Raw genomic sequence first — 10,521 nt, 5'->3', positions numbered from 1 at the left:
GCCTCTAACTGCTATGGATCGTGACAATTCTGTCTTGTGCACCAATATAAGGACTTGGTCCCTCTCACCAGCAGTTTTGATGAAGAAGTAGAGTTTAACAGGTTGATTAGATACCACTTAGGGGTTGTTTGTTGGATGCACACAGGGCTGCATCACCCCAAAAAGGGGATACATATGATATGGTAACTTGGGCCCCAACACTGAGCATTGTGGAGGACTTAGATACCTCCCAGTGGCGAATCTCACCTGAAAGGAGGTGCTGAAGTGGAAAGGAGGCAGCATGGCAAAGCTCAGCAGTGCTGAGGGCCCCTGGACACTGCAGTTGTTTGAGGTAGGAAGCCCTTTCCATGGGAGTGGGTGCTCTGGGGCTCAGGGCATGGGTTTGTGGAAGATTAAACCCCCAAAGTGGCAATGCTACCCAACCTGTTTGCTCCCAGGGTGGCTCATGGCCCAGCAGTGATCAGTGTCTCTATTTGCTGTCTTAGAATTCTCCACATTTATGCAGCTAAGGGGATGAGGGCTCACACTCTGGCAGCTGCAGAGCGCATGAAACTGCTGCGGAGACTCGATGCCAAGGAACACAGAGGAAAGGTAACATGGGCATCTTTCTCCTGCACACAGCAGGGCTGGGGGTGGGCATGGGCTTTGCATGCTGAGAGAGGCTGATGGCCTGAAAAACCAGCTCTGTCCCTCTGGTGCTGCAAGAGAATGCTCAGCACTCTGTGCCTTGCTGAGGTGTCTCCTGCAGGATCATAAATTAGGTGGGATGAGGATGAGCCTGTTGTGTTTTCAGCCCATGGTTCATAGAGTGATTGCAGGGAACACTAGTCCAGGAAAATATATGTGTGTTGGCAGTAGTGGCTGAGGCTGAAGGTTGGATGAGTAGCTGCTGTGTGCCAGGAGAGCTGCACATGATGTAACTGGTGTTTCAAAGTGCTGCACTTGGGTTGGCATCCCATGCAGGGCTGAAGAACATTGGAGGGAGCTCAGCAAGGGCTGGGAAATGTCCCCAGCTCGTGATGCCATAGGATCATGGAATGATTTGGGTTGGAAGGACCTTAAAGACCATCTCATCCCACCCCCTGCCATGGGCAGGGACACCTCCCACCAGCCCAGGTGGCTCCAAGCCCCATCCAACCTGGCCTGGAACACTCCCAGGGATGGAGCAGCCACAGCTTCACTGGGCAACCTGTGCCAGTGTCTCAGCACCTCACAGGGAACAATTCCTTCCCAGTATCCCATCTAGCCCTGCCCTCTGTCAGTGTGAAGCCTTTCCCTGTGTTCTGGAATTCCAGTACATTATCAATAGTCTCTCTCCATGTTTCCTGTAGCTCCTTCAGGTACTGGAAGGGACAATTAGGTCACCCCAGAGCCTTCTCTTTTCCAGGCAGAACAATCCCAACTCTCTCAGCCTTTCCCCATAGGAGAGATGCTCAATATGGGTCCTAACCTGCCTCTGGTTTGTGCACCACAATCCTTGGGACTCCTGATACCCTCCAGCCCAGACTGCCTTTCCCCCTTCCCTGCTTTCTGCTGGCATGTGCTGCTGACATCATGTTTATCTGCTGTGCTGCTCTTTCAGACTCCTCTGCTGGTGGCTGTCACTGCCAGGCAACCAGCCATTGTCCATGATCTGATCCAGGCAGGAGCAGATGTCAATGCTGTGGACAACAAAGGGCAATCAGCTTTACACCTTGCTGCAACATATGGCTATGCCCAAGTCCTTCAGGTAGGAGCAGCTTTATGGCTTTAATTGCTAGCAATATAAACCCACAATAAAGGCTTGAAATTGGTGTCTTTAATTCACTGCCCCAGAAGGCAAGATGCCAGTTAGCAATGCAGACTGATTAAAGTCTCCTTGAGTCAGGAATTGACTTCCCAAGGTGGTTTTAGTCCTGGTTTAGGATTCTACTTGCAGCTAACATCAACCTCCTGTTACAGAGGAGAATTCTTTCGTGATTCTATGGGGGGAAATAAATCCTTTGTGCAGGTCATGCCCTAACTGTGCCCTGAGCCCCCAGGGTGGTGTTGCTTTGGTTCCCCAGCCATGGGAGGTGAGGAGAGGGAGCACTAATAGCAGTGTGAAACCCTTCCCTGAGCCCAGTGTCATCCAGATAGGAGCAAGGAATTGTGTCCAGGCTCAAGCCATGGGCAGGGACACCTTCCCCTAGCCCAGATTGCTCCAAGCCCTGTCCAGCCTGGCCTGGAACACTCCCAGGGCTGGAGCAGCCACAGCTTCTTTGGGCAACCTGTGCCAGTGTCTCAGCACCTCACAGGGAGGAATTTCTTCCTGATATCCAATCTAAACCTGCTCTCTGTCAATGTGGAGTCATTCCCCCTTATCCTGACACTCCAGGTCCTTGCAAATAGTCTCTCCCCATCTTTCCTGGCTGCAACTTTGAACTAATATCCCATCTAACCTGCCCTCTGGCAGTGGGAAGACATTCCCCCACGACTTCTATGATCAGATCTTCACTCACCCATTGCCCCTCTGCAGACAGAGATTACCCCTGAGCTATGTGCCAGCCCTGAACAGCAAACCAGCACACCAAAAAAGGCACTCTGGGGATTTTGGGAAGGGATTCCACAGCAGGGATTAGCATAGATACATCTTCAACGCTTCACTATTGGCCACGAACTGGAGTTCCTGACCCATGCCCGAGGTGAGGGATGGCAGGACTGAGCCTAGGCAGAGTTCCCTGGGTGCTGTTGAGGTTACCTGAGGTACCACGGGGTGCCTGGCATGCTGCTGGCCACCCCAGCACTCGTTAGCCCTGCCTGGCACGTGCCCTGGGCTAAGCCATCAGCAGTTAATGTATAACATGGCAACTTCTTTGGAAAACAGGTGTTTCCACCAGCAGGAAAAAAAAAGGGTTTTAATCCAGATGATTCCAACAAAGAGTGCCTTGGGGGGGTTGTATTTCAGGCTTGCTTTGTTTGGCTTTGCTTTTGTGGTTTGTTTTGCCTTTACATGGAGAAGGAAAATGCCCCAGACTTGTTTCTTGGTATGATGAAAGGCATGAAATGCTTTATGGTTTGTTTGTTTATTCTATTGGTTTTCTTCCTAATGGATTAACTATCTAATCTTTAATAATCAAGAACCTTGTCAATATTTGAGCTGGATATATTTTATTATGGTTATGAGGAGATAAAACAAGGTCTAACCGTTCTGGGGCAGCTTTCAACGGGAGAATCTGACTGAGCCTTGGCTCATTTCACACAGTTCTGGAGGAGACACAAAACTCTACATGAACAGCTTTATTCAGTCAAGAGAAAGGAATGAGTTATCTACAGTCATACAGACAAGGAGTTACTTAGCTTCATCACATTGAATCTATCACTTACAGAGTTTGAAAGTTTTTATTCTCTGCTAAGTCCAAGCAATGCTCATCCCAGGTCACTATTTAATCCCCTTTCTAGGCTCTATATTCTCATTGCTGCAGCCACTGCACCAAGCTGTGAGTTTAAAACTTTCTTCTCTGCTAAATTCCAACAACTCTCATCTCCAGGTCACTATTTCATGCCCTTTCTAGGCTCTTTATTCTCATTTCTGCAGCCACTGCACCAAGCTGTGTGTTCACCTCTCACTCTGCTGCACACTAGAAATCAGAAGTAAATAAATCCAGGCTGAGAATTGTCAGTGCTGGTAAAGTTTTAAGTAATAGAGTTTGGCTCTGCCTGTCAAGGAGAGATTTTCATTTGTCCTTGTCAAGAAGAACTCAGCATAAATGTGCTTTGGTGTTATTGGGGTGTGTGCCCAGTCCCTGGTGAAGGGAGGAGGTTGACACTCTTCAGCTGGGGACAGTGCCTGAATTTGACTGTTCTGAGCTGAAAATCTAAGAGGATACTTAGGTGAGGATTAGGAAACTAGGGAATATCATCACCTTATGTGACCCTGAACATCTCTGTTAAGAAACAGATTCACAGCACTGAAATTTAGTGTCAAATAAGGCTTAGTTTGTAGTTAAATTATCATTAGCTATCTATGTTTTGCCAGTTCTGACTGATCTTGGCTTGAACAGTAATGTGCTCAACTAGAATTTTCCATTTCTCTTGCTTCCAGGTTGTCCTGTCTCTAGGTTTCCCCCTTGATCTGGAGATGAAGGATTTTGAAGGTAAAAACCTTTGCACCAATGTTTCATAGTGCTGTGAAAACCTGTGGTGGCTGATTTATTGGCTGGTGCTGGTTGGAGTTTGGGGCTGTGCTGGGAGGCCACAGTGGGCTCAGGAACTGCTTGGGGCAGAGACAGAGTCACATCTGTGTGCTCAAATAGCACAGAGTTCAGCAGTGCTGATGGCTCAGAGGGGATTCAGTGCCCAGCTGGAACTGAGCACGGGTTGGAGTGGCCCAAAAAGTGTCCAGTGTGTGACCTGGGAAACCAGGGAAGACCTTGTGCCTTGGCAGCACGTGCAGAGAGATGTCTACACTCCCCATGCCAGTTCTGCCTGCTCTCTGCCCATAAATGTTGTCCCTGGGACTGTTTTTACCTTCCTCCACATTTCTCCAGGCCATACCCCTCTGCACTGTGCTGTGCTGGCACACAATGCCCTGCTGAAGGAGCAGAGCTGCCAGGCACTCACTGAGGAGCAGCACAAGGATCTTCAGCAGCAGAGTGAGCAGTTGGAGTCCTGCATCCACCTCCTGGTGCACACTGGAGCCTCCATCTACAGCCGGGTGAGGGATGGGCTCAGGCAGCCCTGGGGGGTTTCTTTGGGAGGGAATTGTCTTCCTGGTGCTTGTGCTGTGCTCAAAACATAGAACTGGAGAAGGAATGAGCTGCAGTTCCTATTTTGAGTGGCTGGTTGCAGAGTTAGGTGCTGCCTTGTGAAGTTCTTGCAGCCTGGAGCAAACCCTGGACAGGGAGGTCACTGAAGGGAAGGAGATGCTTCACATTAGCTGCAGAACTGGTCTGGGTTATCCTTGATGGGTTTATAGACTATTCCCAGGTTGTTCTGCAGAATGTTTCTTATTTTGATTGATTTTCCCCCCCTGTTTTTCAATAGGATGTGAAAAGCAACAAGACAGTTCTTCATTACACAGTCCAGGATGGGAACATCTCCCTGCTCAGATACTTCTTAGAGCTGAATGCTTTCAAGTCCAAGGACTTTGTCAACAACAAGGTGAGGCAGGAGGAGCATGGACAGGATGTGTGTGCACATCTCCAGGCAGAGGAGATGCTGAGAGCAGTGTGAGCTGTGCTGGGAGGCTGCATGTAGCCAGAGGTGATAGGAGATCTGTGGCCCTTCAAAATTCAGTTTCTTGGAGTCTTAAGGGGTTTGAATGGAGCTGGGAGATCATCCAGCCCCAACTCCTGCCCTGGGCAGGGACACCTCCCACCAGAGCAGGTTGCTCAAGGCTTTAGCCAACCTGGAATGAACACTGCCAGGGTTGGGGCAGCCACAGCCTCCCTGGGCAAACCTCACATCTAAAACTTCTTCTTAATATCTCATCTAAATTTCCCTCTTTCAATTATTTAGTTACTCTCTCCCCACACACATTTATTTTTTTCTAGAGGAAAGAGCAACAGTTGTGAATCTGAACTTCTCTTTCACCCCAAGCTGCATTTTCCAGTAAGCAGAGAATTCACCTGGAAAGCAGCACCTGAAGTCTGAGCTGTGCCATGGAACTCAGGCCTCTCTCCCAGCAGGCAGGAGCTGACAGAATGAGGGGGAGATAACCAGGGAAGAGGAAGGACATGGGAAGTGGTTCCTCGAGGAGGAACATGACCCTTAGGCTGAGGACTGAGAACTGTTGTGCCCTCTGGCTCTGGGGGCTGCTGACACTCCTGGCTGAGCTGGAGTTGTAGCAGCATTGATCCCTCAGTGCATGTTTCTGGAGACACAGCCATTCCTGGGATATATAAACCAAGCCAGGAACCTTCCCAGTGCCCTTGTCACCCATGTCCTTGCTGCCCCATGCCTCACCTCGCAGCAGATACCAAGCAGTGCTGTTATCTTGCAGATGGATCAGCTTCACCCTCCTCCTGAGCAAACATCCTGACATTCCTGTGCCTTAGCTGGGCCATCGCTGTGCCATCAGCCAGACCTTTGGCTCTTGCCTAGCTGCTCCTCTCAGCAGGGCTAAGGGGGTGATTTGGCTGCTTCCCTCCCCCTGTCCTCCTCCTTAGAGCAGGAGAGAGCAGAGGGAGTGGGGACATGGCTGGAATTCCCTGTTGGGAGAGAGTCAGTGCTCTTCACTCTCTTAGCCTTGTGCTCCCTGGAGCATCCACGGGTTTGTGTCCATCAGGAAGGACCTGAGTTTCTCTACCAACTCAGGTGCTCCCTTGGAAGGCAGACACAGGACACATTTTTACCCCTACAGGTTTCTGTGACAGTGCAGGGAACACATTTGGCTTTGTGCATGTGGCTAATGGCCCTGAGTCTGTGTCTCTGTGCACAGTGAAGGACCTTGTGGCCTTTCACTGCATTCTTTGTGTATCTCTGAAGAACCATCAGGCAGGTGTTAGCTTGTCCATGGGAGCCTGATGTCTCTTGATCACAATCCTGGGAGACCTTCCTGCTGTGATAGGATCACTTGGAGTCTTCAGCCTTGTTGGTGAGCTGTCTGGGGCAGTGAGAAATGTGATGGTGAGGGTGTCTGATACCCTCTGAGGAGATTTTTCAGCTCTTCCAAGTATGAAGAAGACAAGACAGACATGCTGGAGTTCATGTTTTGGCTTCCCAGGCTCCCCCATTGCTTGCTGTGGTTGTCTCATTCCAAATCTATCTCCTTAGGGATTTCACAATGAGGAAAACATTGAAGTGTTTGAGGTATTTTTCACCTGAAGGATCCCTAGAGCCTCACGTTGGTGCCCTGGACATTGGCTCACATGAGCCCTGTTAAAGTCAACATGAGCCTTCAAGGTCAGGCAGTGTCAGAGAGTCTCCTCTCAGCTTTAGCCTGGATTGGGAAGTTATCAAGTGCTGCTACAAAGCTGCAGCAAACAAATGCCAATGTTTCCATTTTAATGAGGAACCCTGTGAAGAGCTTGTAACTATCCCTTGGCTCCCTGGGCTGATGAAATCGAGAAGGATCTGCTTGTTCAGGCTTTGTCAAACATGCCTGGTCTGGGAATAGCTGTTAGGATTTGGCTATTTGATTTTCTGCTTCAATCTCTTTCATCTCCTTGTGCTCAACAGGACCTGAAAACCACATGGATTCGTTGTCACAACTGGAATAGCAATGCACATTGCATTTGGTGTCCAACCATTCCAGGCTCATGACAAATGTATGATCATTTCTGAGAGACAAACAAGCAGCTGCCTAAAATGAGACTCCTGCAGGCTAAAAATACCTCACCTTATGCAGTGGTTTGTTAGGCTTTTCTCACTTAGAACCGTTACCAGTCATACCTGACTGGGCAGGGCACAGATTTCTACACGGTCTGGTGGCACCAGAGCTGAGCACACTGTGCCCCTGCCCTTGCTCCTTCCTGGGCAAATCCTCTTACTGGAAAAGCTGCACTCAATCCATGCTTGAGGAGGCTCAAGAGCTCAAGACTCTGCAGCTTTCTGGCTCTTGGAAGTGCAGGAAAAGGGAGCAGTGGAGCTGGATGACCTCTAAGCTCCATTCCAACCCCTAAAATTCTATGGTTCTATTAGGAATGTTGCTTGTCCAGGGCTATTTATTAGCAGCACCCAAAGCATCAAAGCCCCCAGTTTGCAGTTCTCTAGCAGAGAGAAAAACTTACACCCACAGATCAGAGACCAGAGATCCTCCCTCACCCCTGGTAACTCCTCACATGAAGCTTCCTCAGCTCTCATTTCACAAGTCTCCACTTTGAGAACAGTTCTGAGTAGATGGCACAGCTTACCAGGAGGTTTATATGGATTTTTTAACTTCTTTTTCTCTTTCTCCCACTGCTTTAGGCTCATGGCAACACTGCCCTGCACATGGCAGCTGCACTGCCTCGTGATAAGAACCAGAAGGAAATTGTCCAGTTGCTCCTTGACTATGGGGCAGACCCAAGCATCAGGAACTTGGACAATGACCAGCCAATCCACATGGCTCCTTCTGGGAAAGCTGGGGACCAGGTAAGGCATCTGCACTGCTGCTGCTTCCCAGCACCTCTGCACACTCCAGGGTTTCATGCCTGGAGGAATGACAATATTCCTGGAGCTCCTTGTAGTTCCTGATGTGTTTAGATGTGTGGTTAGTTACATATGTGTCTAAGTGTGTGTGTGTATGTTTTGGGGTGTATTTTGGCTTCAGGTGGTACTTTATGAACATCTCCCTTTTTTTTGGCAGGTTAGGCATTTGCTGAAGAAAGGCAAAGTCACATCTGCATTCATCTCCTGTGGCAGAAATGCCAGATCCTAGGTCACCTGCAGCTTGTGGAATGGTTTCACCTCCAGCTTGCTGTTTGCACAAGGCTTCCCATAAACCCTGTGAGGATGGGCCCAACTCCTCTCTGCTCCTCCAGCCTTATACCAGGGTGGGATGAGCAGTGTTTCTCAACCTTTGGGCCACAAGTAGCATGTAAGACACCAGAAGTTGAGCTTTCAATGGTTGAAATTCAATTCTGTTAGCAAAGAATGCTACTGAACCTCAAGCTCTGTTTTGCAGAGTGAAGCAAAAGGCTGTTACATAAATAAGGACATGTTTGAGGTACAGCCAAGCTTTGGGGGTGATGGAACATGAGGTGGTAGTTTGGCTTTAAAAGGTTGAGAAATGCTGCTCTAAGACACACTCAGACTGTGCCTCTGGTTATGTTCTGTGCAGAGAGACTTTGTGATGTGCAGTTACCATTGATCCTTCCACCCTGGGAGTGCAGGAATCTGAGGGGCACAGGGAAAGTTCTCAGCAGTGCAGGTTGTGTGGCTCCTGAGAGCTTCCCACTAAAGGAATTCCTCTGTGAGATATCTGATCCAGTCCAGGTCTCCAGCTCTGATGGCACAGAACAGCTCTGGAGAACCTCAGAGTGGGGAGCTGAGCCCTCACCTGAGCTAAAACCTGTGCAGGAGACAGAGAGAATTCCTTTGGGTCTCCAACACCTCAGTGGGTCTGTGCACAGCAGGGTCAGGGTGCGATGGGTAAGTGCTCTCCTGTTCCCCATCTCACCTGAGGAGGTGTTTGAATGGATTCTTAGTGTTTCTGTGAAATGATTTGTGAATTGCTGTGCAATCAGCTGACAGCAGAGTCTCTGTTGGGGCAACAGACTGAAGGGAGGCAAAGCCACGTTGGACAGTCCTTGGGCAGAGGATGTTGCATCCTCAGTGCTCACTCTGAGTTGTAGTTTGCTGTTTCTCCGTGCTGCACTAGTTAGTTTCTCTAACAGGATGAACAGTGAGATGAAGGGAAGATCTCTCCAATCACTGCAGTAGCTTCCTTGAGCACCCACTGACTGACTGAGTGGGATTCTCTGAAGCTCTTGTCAGTCTCACAGGCCTGAAGTGTTTAAACAACTGTATTGAACAAAAGCTCTTAAGAACTGCAGAGCTCTCCATTTTCCAGCCCTTCTCTTTGCTGTTTTGCTATTGCTTCTCACTCCATCCTATCTACAAACCTGCCAACATCCACTGACAAAAAAGCAGGCATGTATTTGCATGTGTTTGCATAAATTTGCATGGATCTGGGCATAGGCCAGCAAAAGCATGTGCTTTCTGACTTTGCAGGGTGTTATAACAAGCCCTGAATGGAGTGAGAACTGCTTTGGGGGGTTAGTGTTGTGTGGCAAGAAAAACTGATTGATTAAACATCCATTTCTGGAACTTGCTAGCAACAAAACTGTCAAACTGTGAGCACTGATGTGATGTCAAACTGTGACTCAGCATGTGATGCACTAGGGAAGATGTAAAAAGCTTTTTTTGCCATCTAGAAATGCCTGTGAGGTGATTGAAGTCCTTCTGCAAATACATGAGCTCTTTCTTAGAGTGGCTTCTTGCTTTATTGTGTCCTCTGCCTGTTGTTGGGTGAGTCACGCAGAGCAGTGTGACTTGGGATCTGGAATCATCACCATCTCCAGAACAGCAGGGGAAATATCCTTTGGGGCAGGAATGGAGCATCACAGGCTGAGGGAGCTGAGGCTGTTCAGCCTGGAGAGGAGAAGGTTGTGTGGAGATATCAGAGCACCTTCCAGGAGCTGAAGGGGCTCCAGGGAAACTGCAGAGGGATCTGTGTTAGGAACTGCAGGAACAGGACAAGGAGGAATGGGGAGGAATGGAAAGAGGAAAATTTAGATGAGATATTAGGAAGAAATTTTCCCTGTGAGGGTGGTGAGACACTGGCCCAGGTTGCCCAGGGAGGCTGTGGCTGCCCCAACCCTGGCAGTGTTCATTCCAGGTTGGATGAGCCTTGAGCAACCTGCTCTGGTGGGAGGTGTCCCTGCCCAGGGCAGGGGTTGGGGCTGGGTGATCTCTAAGCTCCATCCCAACCCCTTCACACACTATGATATGATACTCTGGTGTGATATGATGTGATGTGACATGACCCTGGCAGTGTGTGTTGCTCAGAGCTGACAGATGAGGTTTGCAGTGAGAAGATCTCACACCAGGCCCAGGAAAGATTCCTTTTCTCTCCAG

General features: G+C 49.2%; 1 protein-coding gene across 1 annotated transcript; it reads left to right on the top strand.

The window, feature by feature from the left end:
* Positions 1–411: 411 nt before the first annotated feature.
* Positions 412–8,320, top strand: NFKBID (nuclear factor of kappa light polypeptide gene enhancer in B-cells inhibitor, delta). The gene is made up of 7 exons (XM_009081245.1): positions 412–591; positions 1,583–1,729; positions 4,064–4,115; positions 4,509–4,675; positions 5,005–5,121; positions 7,870–8,034; positions 8,249–8,320. Exons 1-7 carry the CDS (start codon positions 412–414, stop codon positions 8,318–8,320), a joined length of 900 nt encoding a protein of 299 aa, XP_009079493.1.
* The last annotated feature ends 2,201 nt before the right edge of the window (positions 8,321–10,521 follow it).

Source organism: Acanthisitta chloris, unplaced genomic scaffold (assembly GCF_000695815.1).
Source record: "Acanthisitta chloris isolate BGI_N310 unplaced genomic scaffold, ASM69581v1 scaffold19218, whole genome shotgun sequence".
NCBI classification, from domain to species: Eukaryota; Metazoa; Chordata; class Aves; order Passeriformes; family Acanthisittidae; genus Acanthisitta; species Acanthisitta chloris.
The sequence above is the reverse complement of the archived record's forward strand: the minus strand, read 5'-3'. Positions and strand labels throughout refer to the sequence as shown.